The sequence below is a fragment of the Rattus norvegicus genome, chromosome 3, assembly GCF_021556685.1.
Source record: "Rattus norvegicus strain SHRSP/BbbUtx chromosome 3, alternate assembly SHRSP_T2T, whole genome shotgun sequence".
NCBI lineage: Eukaryota > Metazoa > Chordata > Mammalia > Rodentia > Muridae > Rattus > Rattus norvegicus.
Window position 1 is genome coordinate 14,739,202 of NC_141536.1, and position 17,651 is coordinate 14,756,852.

The 17,651-nt window shown below is 52.1% G+C and overlaps 2 protein-coding genes across 3 annotated transcripts in view; both read left to right on the forward strand.

Moving 5' to 3' along the window:
- Window positions 1-12,362, forward strand: part of Eeig1 (estrogen-induced osteoclastogenesis regulator 1) — a 32,091-nt gene extending 19,729 nt beyond the window's left edge. Inside the window, 10 exon segments of the mRNA NM_001399583.1 lie at window positions 907-1,027; window positions 1,205-1,234; window positions 3,304-3,420; window positions 5,970-6,016; window positions 6,153-6,310; window positions 7,925-8,029; window positions 8,109-8,325; window positions 8,792-8,913; window positions 9,004-9,073; window positions 9,933-12,362. Coding sequence (NP_001386512.1) covers window positions 907-1,027; window positions 1,205-1,234; window positions 3,304-3,420; window positions 5,970-6,016; window positions 6,153-6,310; window positions 7,925-8,029; window positions 8,109-8,325; window positions 8,792-8,913; window positions 9,004-9,073; window positions 9,933-9,978 — 1,033 coding nt within the window. The 3' untranslated portion in view covers window positions 9,979-12,362.
- A 1,295-nt stretch (window positions 12,363-13,657) lies between these two features.
- Window positions 13,658-16,558, forward strand: Dpm2 (dolichyl-phosphate mannosyltransferase subunit 2, regulatory). 2 transcript variants are annotated; one of them, NM_019252.2, is given in 4 exon segments: window positions 13,658-13,678; window positions 13,984-14,073; window positions 15,179-15,281; window positions 15,934-16,558. In NM_019252.2, coding segments are annotated over 4 exon segments (255 nt in total). In that variant the 5' UTR covers window positions 13,658-13,675; the 3' UTR covers window positions 15,993-16,558.
- Window positions 16,559-17,651: the final 1,093 nt, after the last annotated feature.

Sequence of the window (17,651 nt, forward strand, 5' to 3'; positions counted from 1 at the left end):
TCCAGGTAGTAGGGTGCACTGGATGGGGATGCTGTCACACACTCCCTCCTTCCCATGCCTGCCCCTTCCTGAGCACCTGTTCTGCAGGGGTCGGGTGGGCGGGGACTATGCGCTGCTGTCACTCTTGCTGAGCCCCACTCCATAACTGGATGGAGTTTAGATGAGCTGCTTTCAGAGTTCCCATCACTTAACAGCCACCTCATTTAGAAGTGCTGGGTTGGTAATGTGGTCTCACCCAGGGCAGGAAGGTTGGAATCTCACCTGGAATCAAAGAATCTCCACTTTTCCGCAGAGTGGCTGGCTGGCAGGCTTCCTCCAGCACTGTGAACAGGCTGTGGTGACTACCAACTTGGGAAGCAGCATGTAGCATTAGCTGTTGTGGTTATTGTCATTAGAGGAACCTGGTTTAACCCAGCTGTGGGCCCAGTAGACTGGTGGGAGGTCTGGGGAGCTGGCCTAGCCTAGCCTCTTACCTGTACAGTGAGTTGAGTAAGTCTGTCCGGGGAAGACTGATGTGAAGATCACATGAAGTGGGAGTATCTGGACAGCCAAGGTCAAGGAGCGGCAACAGAGGCCCAGCATGTCAGCGCCGCTGTAAGGCTAGCTGCCCTAGCCTTTCCTTGACCAAAGGCTGCTTTTTTTTTTTTTTTTTTTTTTTTTTTCCCCCAGAGCTGGGGACCGAACCCAAGGCCTTGCGCTTGCTAGGCAAGCGCTCTACCACCGAGCTAAATCCCCAACCCTGAAAGGCTGCTTTTTGATGTTTCATTTCTCTTTTGTGTGTTTACGATCGTGCTAGTGTAGTCGTACGGAAACACTGGCAGTGAGGCCCTTGCCCCGTTTCTGTCTGCAATAGGACTGGAGTGAGGGGCTCCACACTAACCTTGTGCTCACCTTCCATGTCTGCAGGGAGGAGGTGCAGGAGAACTGTGTGCGGTGGCGGAAGAGGTTCACGTTTGTGTGTAAAATGAGTGCCAACCCGGCCACAGGCTTGCTGGACCCCTGCATCTTTCGAGTGTCTGTGCGCAAGGTGAGCTGGGTCATGTGACTGAGCTGAGGGTGTGTGAGGGACTCACAACCTCTGGTTTTAGGTCCCTTTCCTACCTTGCCCACTTACTTCAAGGAGAATTATGAGTTTGTGTTCTTTTCTCATGATGCTTTGGGGAGATCCAGGGTCCCCACTCATGCTTTATGTCTCTGTCTGCAGGAGCTGAAAGGTGGGAAGGCGTATTCCAAGGTAAGAGGGCTGTGCGGGAGCCTTGTTTCACGCCATTCCCTTTTCCCTTTCCTAGGATTTCACTAGTCAGGCTAGGGATGGGTTAAGAACATAACAAGATCTCCCAGCCTCGGCCACCGAAGGGAGAAAGGGCTGTGCAACCATATCCAGCTTTATACTTTGTGCGTTTTGCTGGAGATTGAACCCAGGGCCTCACACATGCCTCACACATGCTAGACAAATCCACTACCACTGCCTCTGGTTTCCAAGAGTGAATGAAGTCTGCGACTTAGAGAACTGAGAGCCAGCGCTGTGTGTACATGTGTCTCATAAGCAGCAATTGTTCCACTGATGTACAGATGCTGCAGCTTGGTCTTTTAACTTACCCAGTGTCTCCTGGGCACCTTTTCAGGTCACCTCAGCTTTCCGTATTCTTTTTATTTTTATTTATTTATTTACTTTTTTTTGGTTCTTTTTTTCGGAGCTAGGGACCGAACCCAGGGCCTTGCGCTTCCTAGGCAAGCGCTCTACCACTGAGCTAAATCCCCAACCCCAGCTTTCCGTATTCTTTGTAATGGCGTCAGTGTCTCACTGTGTGCTGATGATAGATTCAGCCCTTCACTGCTGGTATAGACAGAGATGTTGATCCCAGGTCTTCATTAGCCCCTGTCTTCCACTGATACCTCCTCCTTGGCTTCAGCATAAAGACTTTTCTTTTTCTTCTTTTTTTTTTTCTAAAGTTTTTTTTTTTTTTTTTAGATTTTATTCATTCATTTTATATATATGACGAGTACATTGTCACTATCTTCAGACACACCAGAAGAGTGCATCAGATCTCATTACGGATGGATGTGAGCCACCATGTGGTTGCTGGGATTTGAACTCATGACCTCTGCAAGAGCAGTCAGTGCTCTTAACCACTGAGCCATCTCTCCAGCCCAATTAAAGACTTTTCTATGGGAATAAGTGGGAAAAGATGGCCTGGCTTTGAGTAAGCCTGTTCTGTCCTCCATCTCTGTTCTCTGGGGTCCTCTCAGTCAGCCCAGCACAGGTGGGACTGTACCTTCACCCACCGCTCACCCTGTGGGAGATATCCTGAGTCAAGGGTAGCTCGGACTCAGACACCCTACTGGGCGAGCTCCAGAAGCCCACCGCTCTTCATGTCTGCCCTGGCCCAGGATTGGAGGGGGTGTCAGAGGCACGTGTCTCCTGTTTACTCATGAGTAAACGGACAGTGGATAGCCAAGGAGCCTCCAGCCCACATCAGATGCCGCCAGACCTTTCCCTGCTGCTCCATAGCAGAGCCTCACCACAGGCCTTATCCCGTCAGGCATAAATACACACAGAAGGACTGAACTGTAAAATGGGGTCCCTCTGAGTCATTACAAGGACTTGAGTCTAAACCCACTTTTCTGATCCTGAAGCCCTAAACACTGTAGGTGAGACTTGTATGTAACTGGTGCACAATAAATGTCCAATTAGTTTGCTACCCTGGTCTCCCTCGGCCTGGCACACGGCATATTTCTCTCTCTATTCAGGTAGATGTGGAGTCCACCTGACTCTCCTGTGCTGTTGCTCTTGTGCTTTCTGTCTCACGTGCACACATCCCAGGGTACAGCCCAGCTCCTGGGTTCATGTCCTTACACTAGACCTTCACTCTTCCCTCCACTGGGACTTCATGGTGATCCTGCCCGCTCTGTAGTATCTCATCCCCCTACCCTGACACCAGGTTCCCACGGGCCTTCTTTCTCCTCGGCCTGCTCTTCTGTCAGCTCCCTACAGCATGGCCTTGTTTCCCTGGGAACAATGTGTCTGTGTCACAGACAACAATGTCCTTTCATCTCAGGCACACTGGCCGTAGTGCACCCTGGGACTGCACACAAAGGGTGCTTTGTGCCACATGTGAGCTCCTTGCTTTGCCACGTTGGTGCTGCTGACCCAGGATCCTGTCCTTGAGTCCTAGTTATACAACAGTCAGTGGGGCTGTGGTGTGAGCCCTCCCCACCCCCTCCCCAGGTTAACCCTTCTGTGGCAGCTGTTGCCCAGCAGCGTCCTCCCTGCAGCCTCCCACATTTTTTTTCCCCTCCCAGCTGGGCTTCGCTGACTTGAACCTGGCTGAGTTTGCAGGCTCAGGCTCCACCGTGCGCTGCTGCCTACTGGAAGGGTACGACACCAAGAATACCCGCCAGGACAACTCCATCCTCAAGGTACCAGGTTCTGCCACTCTTCAGCCTTAACAAGGGTAGGGGCAAACATACCTCTCATCGGGAACATGAGTTCTCAGATGCTGGGGGATGCAGGCCCCGAGGCACGGCCTCAGTTTTCTCACGAATGGTTGGGTGTGGCCCCTACCCCTTCCATAAGGGCTGGATAAGCACCTTTGTCAGTGCTTTTTTATCTCGTGACCCTAACAGCAAGCACAGCCTGTGCATGTGGTGTCTGTTATTAAATCCAAGTTTGAATACAGGGAGTGGTGACAACATAAATTCCATCATTTGCCCTTGGTCATAAGCAGAACTGGCACTTAACCCACCATTCATTTAACTGCACAGCCTAGGTCCTAATTGTTGCCCTTCATGATTTGAGACCTCCTGGCTCCTGGCGAGGCATCAGTGAGCAGAACTCGTGTTCTGAACCCGTGCACACCATGTGGGGATAGTAATCTGAGGGCTGCAAGGTTTCCAGGAGCCCAGGTAGCTTCTTCCCCCAGTCAGCTGCCGATTTGTCTTCTTAGGAACAAATACTCAGGCATCTGTGCTAGCTGCTTCACCCTTCCTGGCCTCTCATAGGCTGGCCAAGAATACAGGTTTGCCTGAACACTGAGTCTAAGCTGGCCACGGAGGTAATCTGCAGGACTTGAGAAACACGTATGCTTGCCACAGTGTGTGGTGGCATACTGTGTAATCCTGGAATTTGAGGGGATCATGAGTTTGAACCAGCCTGAGCTATATACAGCAAGATGCTGTGTAACGGTGATACAGATCCTGAAATCTGCACTTAGGAATCAGAGGCAGGTGGAGCTACATGAGGTCTAGGGCATTCAGGACTACACAAGACCATGTATGTAGAAAGGAAGGAAGGGACGGGGGGTGGGGGTGGGGGGGAGAAGGAAGGAAGGAAGAAAGGAAGGAAGGGAGGGAAAGGAAAGGAAGAATTGGACTGGTTGATGAAAAGTCTTCCCCAGTAGGCCTGTGCACTCAGGACACTGGAAAGAGGCCTGGGGCCAGGTGGCCTAAGGTTCAAGGCCTGTCCCCCTACATCCTGTCTGCTGCGTTTTGGGAAGTCAATCTCTTAGTCTTTCTTGGTACCCTCAACCTGCAACTGGGGTGTCAACTACTTTGTAGACTGTTGTCAGGGCTGAGCAAGGTGATCCATAGAAAAAGCTGAGCCCTGAGGCTTGGTGATGCTCACACTGAGGTCCTGGGTGATCTGAGATCGGAGCTTTCCTCTCTGGCGTGTTACTCTCTGCCTGCACTCAGTCTCAGCCCAGATCTGGGGACTCAGACTGTACGGCATTTAGACCATTGGCAGAGTCATTGCAGGTGCGTGTCAAGTCCCATACTAGCAGCATATTTTCCTTCCTTTTCCAAAAACTTCTGCCTGGTAGTGGTGGTGCACACCTTTAATCCCTGTACTAGGGAGGCAGAAGCAGGAGGATCCCTTAAATTTAAGGCCAGCCTGGTCTACAGAGTGAGTACCAGGGCAGTCAGGGCTATACAGAGAAACCCTGTCTCAAAAAACCAAAACCAAAAAAAAAAAACTTTCAGGCAGGTGGACCCTGTGAGTATCCCTTTTTCCCTGTGGGGCTCCGTGAGCCCTGTTCCCTAACTCAAGGCTCTGTTCTCACACACCTAGGCAAAGCAAATGTGAGTGAATGTGGCTGCTGGAGCTGACAGTCTGGTTGTAATTTATTTATTTATTTTTTCCTTTTCTTTTTTTCGGAGCTGGGGACCGAACCCAGGGCCTTGCGATTGCTAGGCAAGCGCTCTACCACTGAGCTAAATCCCCAACCCCCTGGTTGTAATTTATAATTGCAGGAACCAACTTGATCCCCTCAGGTGCAAAGTGCCAGCCAAGTAACCCTCGGTCAGTCAGTCTGTCAGTCTGTCAGTCAATCTATCTGTCTGTCTTATGTTTTTCAAAGCAGGGTTTCTCCGTGTAGCTCTGGCTGTCTTGTAACTCACTTTATAGATCAGGCTGGCCTTGAACTCAGAGATCTACCTGCCTCTACCTCTGGAGTGCTGAGATTCAAGACATGGGCCACATTCCCAGCTTCATCCACTGGGCTACCCAATCTGTCCTCCACACAGAATACAGGCTTCACTATGGGCAGGTGTCTTAGGGATTTACTACTGGGAACAGACACCATGACCAAGTCAAGTCTTATAAAGGACAGCATTTAATTGGGACTGGCTTACAAGTTCAGAGGTTTAGTCCATTATCATCAAGTGGGGGAGCAGGGCAGCATCCAGGCAGGCCTGGTGCAGGCAGAGCTGAGAGTTCTATGTCTTCATCTGAAGGCTGCTAGTGGAAGACTGACTTTCAAGCACCTAGGGTGAGGGTCTTAAGCCCATGCCCACAGTGACACACCTACTCCAATAAGGCCACACCTACTAATAGTGCTACTCCCTGGGCCAAGAATATACAAACCATGACAGCAGGTGACATGGGAAGGGACAGAGTTGGGATTGGAGCTCAGAGACTGCCCTGAGCTGGGTATTAGCAACTAGTGATGATTTCTCCCTTCTACCTATAGGTCACCATTGGCATGTTCCTGCTCTCTGGAGACCCCTGTTTCAAGACGTGAGTGTCATCCTAGCTATAAGTGGGGACTGGGGCCATGAGATAGATTCTTCCTTTTTCCAGGTTCTAGAGTACCCGTCTCCATTTGATCCTGAGATTGGGGCACCCCAGTCACATACCCCTCTGTCCTCCCAAGGCCACCATCCACTGCCAAGTCCATCTCCATCCCGGGCCAGGACTCCTCCCTGCAGCTGACATGTAAAGGCGGTGGCACCAGCAGCGGTGGCAGCAGCAGCACCAATTCCCTAACTGGATCCCGGCCGCCCAAGGCCCGGCCCACTATCCTGGGCTCAGGTACCATCTTCATCTGCCTGTCTCTCCCCTGAGCATCCTGTCCCAGGAAGATGCTTAGCAAGAGATGGGTGCGGGCTGGTAGTGCACACCTTCAGCTCCTTCACTTAGAAGACAGCGGCAAAAGGATCTGTGAGTCCCAGGCCAGCCCGGGCTGTCAGTGAGACCTTGTCTCTAGAAGAGGGGGATGGGGTGGCAGAAGAGGCTACATTCTTCTGCTGGTGCTGCCATCGCTCAAGTGTGAGCGCCATGATAGCCTCAACTCCACACACCCTCCCAGAGGCACTCAGCACTGGGAGGCAGAGAAGCCCCAAGATGGTGGACCTAACTACCAGGGCTTGGCTTTTCCCCTAGGCCCAGCCAGCCAGGTGAGGCCCAGAGCAGAAAGCTGTTCTTGCCTGCTTTGGCTTGGTGTGTACAGGAATCGGGGCTTCCCGGTGCCATTGTGGCACTATCCTTATGGAGGCTGGTGAGCAGAGGAGAGAGCTGTCTAGACAAGGTTCTCTCAGCACAGATGATGCCCCCGAGTAAACTAAAAGAGGCAGTTCTCGTCTGGGCAGAGTGGTACTTGAAGAACCATGTGTCTTAGCAGCTGGCTCCCCTGCCACATGCACAAAACATGTTAAGAACATGTTTGGTACATGCATGGAATCCCAGGGGAAGGTAGAGACAAGAAGGTCAGAAGTTCAGCCTGCATAATAAATTCAGAGCTGGCCTGGACTACATAGGACCCTATATTAAAATAAAAAATGGGCATTGTGGTGCACATCCTCAATCCCAGAGGTCGGAGGCAGATGGACCTCTGAGTTAGAGGCAGCTTGATCTTTATGAGTTCTAGGCCATTTGCCTATGGTGAGACCCTATCTCAGAAAACCAAGCAAAGCCCTGCCTGGCTTAGGTGGTGATCTGAGCAGACCTAAGATCAGCCAGGAGCCTGGCTGTACATGCTCATCTCTGGAATGGAGGAGGGCAGTGTGAGTCCAGTCCTTCCCTCCTGTGCTGGTTGGCAGGACTGGGATGGGTGCATGCGTAGGTCCCACCCAGGTCTCGTTGTGTAACTGGGGTGTGCCAGGGAAGTCTGCTTTGAAATGACTTGGAGCATCCTCCACCTGTCCCTCCTTTCCCAGATTGTCTATGATCCCAAGCTCGTGCAGCCACAAGGCCTTTTTAGTATGCCATCCCTGTGTCCGGAAGGCCCTGCACCTGCTGCCTTCTCTACCTCCCCTCCTTGGTGTCCTCAAATGGCATTAGGTGATCTGGGAAGAGCCTTCCCTGATCTACAGACTGGCTGGGCCGTGTGTGTGTGTGTGTGTGTGTGTGTGTGTGTGTGTGTGTGTGTGTGTGTGTGTTGCCTTTGCTTCACACCCTACCATGGTTGTGGGTAACTGGCTGAGACTTTGTCCTCAGACGCCTGTGACATGTGCTCCCAACAGCGGTTTGTGGAATGGGTCACCTAGGTACCAAGGATAGCATGTGGATTGCATGGTTTGCAGCAGATTAGTGCTCCTCTAGTCCTTGGTCTTCTGTCTGCAGAATGGAGACACAGTGCCCCATGGAAGACTTGTTGACAGTTGCAAGTGAGGTGGCACCTTAATGTCGCTCTGCTCCTCTCTCCAGGTCTAGCAGAGGAGCCAGAGCAGAGCCTGTCCAGTCCTGAGGAGGTGTTCCACTCCGGCCACTCCCGCAACTCCAGCTATGCCAGCCAGCAGTCCAAGCTTTCTGGTGAGTGCTCGGGACTTAAACTTGAGCCTCCCACAGCCCCCGGCCCCTGGGTCACCTTCCCAATATTGTCCGTCCCCAGGTCACAGCACAGAGCACTCTTGCTCCTCCAGCCTGTCTGACTTGACACACCGCAGAAATACATCCACAAGCAGCAGCGCCTCTGGTGGCCTCAGCATGACTGTAGAGGGTCCTGAGGGCAGTGAGAGGGAGCATCGGCCCTCTGAGAAGCCACCTCGGCCTCCTGAGAAGCCACCACGCCCCCCACGCCCCTTGCATCTGTCAGACCGCTCTTTTCGGTGAGCCCCGTTTGTTTGGGGCTCCCTGGTAAACAGAGTCCTCCTAGCGCTCCCTCTAGTTCTTTGCATCTGACCACACAGGTTAGACCGACAGAATAAATTCTCCATCCCAGAGTGCTGAATGGTTAGGATTTAGCCAACTGCTAAATATAAAAGCCCAGTCCTGGGCTAGGCGTGCATACCCTTGCTTAGACAGTGCTGCCGTTTGTGGCTTTGTATATTAGTCTGTAGACCCGACAGACCTCGTGTGAGCCTTAGATCTACTGCACACTGTAGTTTGGCTTCAGGCAGGTTCCGAAGCTGTTGTCTGACTGTCCTAGTCTGTTGTCTGTCAGCACCTGCTCCTGAGGGTGAATGGGGTGGCTAAAGGAAGTGTATAATGGAGTAGGAGTAGAATGTTCTAAGCTGTAGCTGCTGGAGTTACTATCCTTGTTGCTGAACCTGCTGTCACTGTCATTCCTCCAAGGAGAAAGAAGGACTCAGTGGAGAGCCACCCAACCTGGGTGGATGACACTCGCATTGACGCAGATGACATTGTGGAGAAGATAATGCAGAGCCAGGACTTCACAGACGGCAGCAACACTGAGGGTGAGCTGCCTGCTCCAGCCAGCCGGGGCGGGTGGCCTCCCGACCTATCCCTGTCCCTCTCAGCCGCTGTCCTCCCTTATGTCCCCACAGATAGTAACCTTCGGCTGTTCGTGAGCCGTGATGGCTCTACCACACTGAGCGGCATTCAGCTGGCCAACAGGTAGGGGCTAGGGACAGGGAGGTGTGGTAAGGCAGCCATGGGATCCTAGGCCTTGCTTTGAACATTCTGGTCACCAGTGGCCTTGGGCCCACCACCTTCAGAGCCCTTTGCTAACTCTGCCATCCCATAGGCCTTTGTGCAGAGTGAGCTCCAGTATTTCTGGTTCCCCAGGCCTTTGAGCCAGTGAACGAGAGTGGTGTCCAGTATGCAGGGTTGGCCTTGGGCATTTCTTTGTGCTCCTGGGAGCTAGGAACGTATCTTTGGAACTTCTGGATCCAGAGCCCAAAACCTTTAAGGGTGTGTCTTGTACTGCTCTGCTGACCCCTGTTGACTGAGGCCAGAAATTACAACCCCCTCTCTCTGGGAGGAAGAGCAAGAAACCACAGGGAGCTCCTTACAAAGGTGAAAAAGACCCTCCTTAGACCATTTGCAAAATGAGAAGCTGAGGCCTAGAGATTGGAGGAGGGAAGCTAAGCTGGTTTCTGCAAGACTTAAGCAGTGAGGAGAGTAGATGTGGTCCCTTTCTCATGCCTTTTAAAGAATCTTAACAGTCCTCCAAACCTCTGTTTTCATTTGTCAAGTGACACAGGGAACAATTTGTCCGTGCCAGGGTTACTATAAGAGGACTGGTCCACCCAGGTGGGTGCACAGCAGGTGTACAGAGGGAACCAGGCACAGCTGTGGACCCCACCGATCTGATGCAGTTATTCTTGTCACCCTGAGCAAAAGACTGAACACCTCTGGGGCTCTGTTTCTGCCCTCTGTAGGAAAATAGCATAGTAATTGCATGTGCAGAACCCACAAGCCCTGGCCAAGGGATGCTCAGAGTCACTGCAGCTTCCCTTTCTCCACCCTGCAGAGTCTCCTCAGGAGTCTACGAGCCAGTCGTGATTGAGAGCCACTGAGGGACCCAGGTGTCCAGCTGAAGAAGGGTCCTGCCATCCTTGGCACCCAGGACAGTGGCATTCCTGGAGGAGCTGGACGGAACCTGCCCTTCAGATCTGCTCCGCATTGCATCTGTGCCTCCTCTTACTCTAGCCACACCAGCCCCCAAAACATCATTCCACTGTCCTCCCATCCACCCTGGAACCACTGGTCCTGGGTGCCACTGTGAATATTGTCCTCCGAACCACTAGAAAATGGAGCAAGATGGAGCTGGCCAGGACTGCCCTGTCTGGAGAGGACCCGGGCCCAGCAAAGGACACATGGCCATTCCATGTTGGGGTGCTTGTGGCTTGCCCCATCCCTCTATTCCCCATGACCCACTTGAGGAGCAACAGCTTCAGACAGCCCTTGCTCCATGTCCTTGCCCTTCAGGAGCTGGGCCACCCCCGGCATCCTGCTACCTGTGACCCTCTGCTTACTGCTTCACTGTCTTGTCTCTAATATCCTGAGGAGACCTGCGGGCAGCTTCCTCCTGGGAGTCCAGACCTCAAACCCCACACTCCAGGTTGAGACCCCACCCTCTTAAATGTTCTTCTGCTGCCCTGCAGCCTGCACTTTGCACATGCTTGTCCCCAGCACAGCCATTGGCCCTTCCTCCTCCAGAACTCCTGGGTGCTGTCTGCTGTGCAACCAGACCTAGGGGTGCAGTTGCCCGGCTGGAACGTGGCACTACCCCTTCCCTCTATCCCCCCGCTCAGACCCAAGACCAGAGCCTAAAAAGGCCTGAGCATCATGGTGCCATCTGCCCAGGGCTGGGTCCTGAGCAGCTGGCCTTCCTGCAGGAAAGGAAGGGTGAGGCCCAGCCGTGCTGGGTAAGCAAAGGCCTTTTCCTCTGCTCTCATGTCAGCAGGCCTGGGCTGGGTTCCAGGCTAGAGTCAGTTGGCCCGCCAGGTGGGCTGTGACTGGATGAACTGGAGCTGGCTTACTGCCAGCCGAGCCTCAGCCCTCTTGGGCAAGGGGCAAGCTTTCCCTAGGGAGTCTGGCCCTATGTCCTGCCTAGGCTTCCCCCTTACTACCCACTCTGTTGGTACCTTCCCAAACCCCAGCACTTTCTTTCTGTCCTGTAATTTGCTTAAAGGAGGTTACTGGCTGCCAGCTCAGCCCTGGATAAACTCCCACCCCTTTAAGTCTCACTCACTTTGTATCAACCCAGCAGGCTGGTGTTTTCTTGGCCCCTTCAGGTTTTTCTTTTCCTCCTGAGTTCACATTGTAGTCCCTCCACCCCAACAAGGGGGATAGGTGCCCCGTTCCCATTCCATCTGCACCCCAGCAGGGCTGGGGATAGGCGGGTATGGGACACTGGGTGGGGACGGCTGGACTCCCCAGGTTGGGAGGTTCCTTGCCTAGTTTGTCTCTCTCAGCTTGTAGAAGCTGGGGCTGTGGTCGTGTAGCTGCCTGGTGTCGGGACCAGATCATTCCTATGGGTTCTGTTGCCATTGTTTTAATCAGCAGATGAATGTTAGAAGATGCTGCCCAGGCAAGGCAGAACATGGCTAGAGAAGGTTCTGGTGGCTCAGATTCCTTCCTGCCCAACAGGTACCTGGCACTTAAAGGGACACTGGCAGCTCTGTTCCTAGGTGAGGTGACACGCCCCCCTCCCTGCCCCCAAAGATGGAGAGAGCACTATTGAGCTTCTCTATGACCTTCCCCAGTCAGAGCATTATTTTGGTCTGGTTCTAAATTCCAGGGCTCCAAAGAAGCAGTTGGTATTGTCAGGAAGACTGCTCCAAACCAAGAGTCCTGCCTAACCCAACCAGGGTCTGGCCTGGATGGTCATTCCAGAAGTAGACAAGGGCTGCCACATCCTCTGGTTCCAAGCACTGGGCTAGGATAACTGGGCTGAAAACACGGCCTCAACCAAATGAACACTGGTGGGAGCCAGAGGCTAAGAGTTTTTCCTTGTGTGCTCAGTGATCACCACAGGTGCCCAGAGCACCTGGACTTCAAAATCTATATACAAAGACAGGATATATTAGAGATATTTTTGGAAAGGAATTGGTCTATGCAATGCCAGTTTGGGACCTGAAAGACAGTTTAATGTTTCTATTAGAGAGATATAAAGATCTGCAATATTTTTAGGGTTCTTTTCTGGTTACCCTACTACTGACCACACTGCATGGTCTGACGGGATGAGCAGGCCTGTCTTCCTCTGTGGGGAGGTGACCAGGGAGGAGCGTTCACTTTTGTTTTATTCCTTTCTTACCAGGTTACCACTGTTCCCCATTCCACGGGCTGTTTGTATCTCTGTCTCAGCTTATAATAGAAAATTATGTCATGTGGAAAAATCAGCCTAGTGTCAATGTTTGGTTTGGGCGGGAATTAAATGTCGATGTTTTTGTTACTGCTTTTTGTTGGTGTTTCTTTTCATCTCATCACCATGTTGACTTGGGGACTGCTAACAACAGAAGCTGGCCATGTATGTGTAAGAATGCATGCTTGGGGGGCTGGGGATTTAGCTCAGTGGTAGAGCGCTTGCCTAGGAAGCGCAAGGCCCTGGGTTTGGTCCCCAGCTCCGAAAAAAAGAACCAAAAAAAAAAAAAAAAAAAGAATGCATGCTTGGGAAAGGGAGGTTAGTGTTCTCCAATCTGGCCCCAGTCATAATCCACCTCATACATACATATGTGCACATTGCATATATGTCTACATATGTTTATATGAATATGGGCACTTGACAAAGGTCAGAACATGTTGATCATGCACATCTTTTTGTTTGAGATAGTGTCTCACTCTGGTTCGGGGAAAGAATAAAATGTTTTTATTTTGGTATTTACAAGAAGACCTGCTACTCACGCCTCCGAAGTGTTGGGACTACAGACATGCACCACCATGTCCAGCATGAATTAGGGGATCTTAAAGCTGGTTGTTTCAGTCAAAGCTCCTGTTCTGGGATAGAACCCCACTATGCTAGGGATTTAGCCAGCCACTCTGGGCTTGTGGTGTTAATCACTGAAGAAACTGGTTATAAAATACCTGGGGCTGTTGGGGCACAGAGGGAGTTGCTGCCTCTGGTTGAGGACCTGGATGGTGTAGCATTTGGAGGCTGGATTGACAGCAGGTAACCCTATATGCCATGTGAGTAGTGTCCCAGGTAGGAAACAAGAAAAATATGAAAGATAATTTGGCCCAACACTCCTTGGATCTAAGAGGACCATTCAGAAACCTCTGGCAATGAGCAATGAAGGGAGGCCTAGAAAGTTCGCTAGGAAGCCTGCCAGTGGAAATTCTCATATCCCAGGCCAGTGGTGGGCATTCTACACAGCCTCTTTCATCAACAGTTCCAAGCTCAGAAGTAGAGCCTTTGAATCCCGATGCCTGCTTCACTGACTCAGATTATGATCTGTCCCCTCTCTGAGACTTCCGACTCTGGGGTGCATCTCACTCTGGCTTGGGACTGTATGATAATGTTTAAATGTTTTGTTTGGGAAGAGTCTGACAGGGACAAGGCCATAAAACCCCAGGAAGTCTGAGTTCCCCAGCCCCACGGTTCCCTTCAGAACTACATTTCCCGACATGCAGTGGAGGGCGGGGAAACGTGCCCACAGGTCCGTTCAGTCTAGTCCCGGACTACAACTCTCGGAGTGTCACGTGGTTTACAAGCCGGAAAGGCCTGAACCAAGAACCGGATGTGTTCTGTTGCTCCGGCGAAAGGCTGGAGAAATGGTGAGCCTGGGGTGCAGTACCTGTGTGATTTGAGGGTACAGGGGTCGGGCCCCTGAGTAAGCGTTTCCTTGGGAGACGGGGTTGGGCTCTCCAAACACGAATCGCTCTCCCACCGCTCGCGGACAGGTGACAGAGGAGGCCTGGCGCGGCTTTCTAAACCGGAGAGCCACTTTTAGTCAGCACCCGCCCCCTCGCCCCCGTGATGTTGAATGAATAAGAGGCTTGGAGTGTAAACCGGCTGCTCCGTCCCTCGGTTAGTGCATTTACACGAGCCATCTCGCCAGATGAACCTTATCTTTCTCCAGGCCACCGGGACAGACCAAGCGGTGGGATTTGGCCTTGTCGCCGTTAGCTTGATCATCTTCACCTACTACACCACTTGGGTGATTCTTTTGGTATGTGCGCCCCACCCCCATCCCGCTCACCTTCACTCTGCCCTGGATCTCCAAACCCAATTTCCTACAACGATTCAAGTAGCGTCCGTGCGCCAGGCACGGTGCTGAATGATTAGCTTGCTCCAATTTCACAGAATCTACACTCTGATGACTGCTGATGGTGTCTGCATTTTATAGATGAGGAGGCTAAGACTCAGGGGGAAGGATATTTCTCAGCCTCTGAACTGCACAGTAAGGCTTTATTTTGAGTCTGTCCTCCTGGTTAGCCAACAAATTCCTGGGTGAAGCAATCACCAATCAATTTTATTAACACTTCTTCCCACCCCCCCTTTAATGTGGGAAATTTTGTTAGTGGTTGCTTAAAAGTACATTGTGCTTAGAAGGGGGAATCTTGCCATACTTGGTATCCTTCAGAAAGAAAAGTTAGGTGGTCTGAAGAGATAGGTCAGTGGTTAAGAGGACTGGCTGCAGGGGTTGGGGATTTAGCTCAGTGGTAGTGGCAAGGCCCTGGGGTTCGGTCCTCAGCTCTGAAAAAAAAAAAGAAAGAGGACTGGCTGCTCTTCCAGAAGACAGAGGTTCAAGTCCCAGCACCCACATGGCCAGCTACAACCATCTCTAACTCTAGCTGCAGGATACCCAGCAAAAATGCTTGGCACATCACTGGTGCTTAAATGTTAGGAGTTGGATTGGAGATCCAGGGCTTGGTACACCTGCATTCACATGAATATATGCATAATCAAAAAATAAAAGACTTAGAGTTCCTGGGTTCAGAAAGCAGAGGAAGGTGGGGCTCAGTGAGGTCAACCAGGGCTCTGTGTGAGAAACCCTGCCTCAGAAAACAAAAGAATGCTTTCCGGCACTCAAAAGACTTAGGCAGTATTCAAGGCTACCGAGACAATATAGTGGGTCTCTTGTTACGGTACATATGCACATCCAGAGGAGCCCAGGCTGGGAACGTCTTGGGGATGCTATCAAGGCGGGTCCTCAGTATGCAGTGCTGCCACTGGGCTCAAGCCCCTTGAACCTCTAGAGGGAGGTGGGACGGCTTTCTTTTGGGGCTGGTAAGGTGAGCCGTACTCACCAGAGCTCTTGCCCTTGGTACCAGCCATTCATTGACAGCCAGCATGTCATCCACAAGTACTTCCTGCCCCGTGCCTACGCTGTCCTCCTCCCATTGGCCGCAGGCCTCCTGCTGCTCCTGTTTGTGGGTAAGTCTTCTGTTCTCCAAAGGTCTCCTGATCTGGGGCAGGGCATCCCGAAGGGTGGCCGCCTTCACCCCTGAGAGTTCTTCCACACTTTGGCACTTGCTATATATCTGCTTAGAGTCACCTTGTCCCCAACTCTCCCTGGGGCTTTCGTGTTCCTCCTTAGGCCACAGGCAGAAGCCCCTCTGGTGGTGTTCCCAGGGCTTCAGGTTCTCGGGGCAATGAGGACACGTCTCCCCTTTTCCTGTCCCAGCCTCACTTTCATCTTCACTGTTCATGCCTCAAGTCACCCTGGCATCTCTTACAGCTCTGTGGGCTGGGGACGGTGTCCTTGTTGTTATGGTATCCTAAGCTCTAGCCCAGGAGCCTAGAAGAGTGCTTAGGGTGACCGAGGAACCCCATGGTTGGAGGATCGCACAGGGTGGGTAGGAGGGCAAGCCAGTCCCTGTGAGTCTGAAGGTCTTAACAGAGCATCTTGCACCATTCCTGTGGGGATGGTTGACTGACCCTGAGTGGCTGTGTGGCCTAGTGAATGACTGGGAAGATGCGCCCTCAGGGTGGTTAGGTGGGAGCCTGACCTTGCATGTGGGCCATTGTGCCTGGCCACCTAGCTTTGGATCAGATCCTCCCAGTCCTTCCTTTCTGTGTATTCCAGGGTTGTTCATCACCTATGTGCTGCTGAAGAGCCAGAAGGTGACCAAGAAGGCTCAGTGAAGGTCCAGCGGGGATGAGGCTGCAGAGGCCGCCTCCACATCTCCTCCAGGGAAGGGACCAAGGGTCACAGCCTACAAGACAGGCTGGCTGCACTGCAGCCCTCTTTGGGACATGGGGCTGCTTACGACTCAGTTTGACAAACTGGAACCCTCTCTCTCTCTCTCGGTCATCCTTTTAGAAGCCGAGAAGAAGGTGGGGTGGGAAACCTCTTGCTCACTCCCTTGGGGCTCAGAGGCTGAGCAGTGCTGGTCCTGTCCACCCCACAGTCAAAGCTCCCTGTCCCTTCTACGGAGTTGTGTTCTCTCACCTCCGTTCTCCTGCTGTGCTGATAGGCCGAGCAGGCTCCAGGATGTGTGCAGCCTTCTCGCCTCTCTGTACAAATCCTGTCCCTTCACAAGGCAGCTCTTCCGAGTCTGACACTTCCAGGCTCCATGAGGACTTCTGGACCCACAAAGCCTGGGGAAAGACCGATAAACCCCAGAAGCACAGGGGTGCGTCCAGGCAGCCGCATTAGACCCCAGCTGGCCTGTTTGGGAAAACTTAGAAATAAATGTTAATCATGTGTTTGTCTGTCCGCCATCCTTGCTTTGGGGAGACAGGCTGTAGGAGACTCAGACATCGCCTGGTTGGGCAATGGGGGCACCTCAGGTTGTACCTTTGCTATGTCCCTACATCAGACACAGGGTAAAGCCAGAACTGGGACAGATATGGTTCTTATTTGGTAAACCTCACAGCTGGGGAATCAGAAGCTGGACAGACCTGCTAACATCTTGCGTAGCCCAGTCTGATGTTAAACTTTGTAGCTGAGGCTAACCTTGAACTTCTGATCGATTTGACTCCGCTTCCCTAATGTTGGGATACCATATACGAGGAGGGCTTACATGCTTCTAGGCAAGCACCCTTCCTAAGACATCTCCAGCCTCCCGATTGGTATTTAAGGGGCCCCTGGGGTGTGCCCTTAAGCTTGTGTCCCTCACCCTGGCTGTTTCCCCCATCTTGCATCTACACATCCTGAAATTCTGTCAATTATCAGGCCCTCTCCAGTCCCTTCTCAGATACAAAGCCACCCATTGTCTCTTTTCCTCCTCACCGACCTCCTTCCACTCTGGGTTCCTTCTTCATCCTGATGGCTTCCCAAAAATACCTATCGGGATGGCTGTGGTAATGCATGCCTTTAATCCCAGCATCCAGGAGGTGGAGGCCAGGAGGACTTCTGTGAGTTCAAGGCCAGCCTGATGTACAGAGGATGTTCAACAGTCAGTCTACACACACAAACACACATACACGCCAAGAAAAGGAAAGGGAAAAAGACACGGGCCTGGAGAGATGTCTCAGCAGCTATTACAGAGGGTTGGAGTCCAGTCAGAGGTCACATTAAGTGACCACCACCCACAACTCCGGCACCAGAGGACCTGACACTCGTTTCTGGATGCCACACAAATTATACACATATATGTATAATTTTGACTTTCTTAAGCCTGCCCATCTTTCTCAGGTTCATTTCTAGTTCTCTGGGTTGTCCCTCTCACTGTCCCAAGGCCCCACCCACTAGGGACTGTCTCTCATTACTACAGCCACTATGGTCTCTTGTGGGGACTCTCCACCCCCTACTCACATCATTCCAATCTATACAGTTCCCAAGGTTGTGCTGAGTGGGCG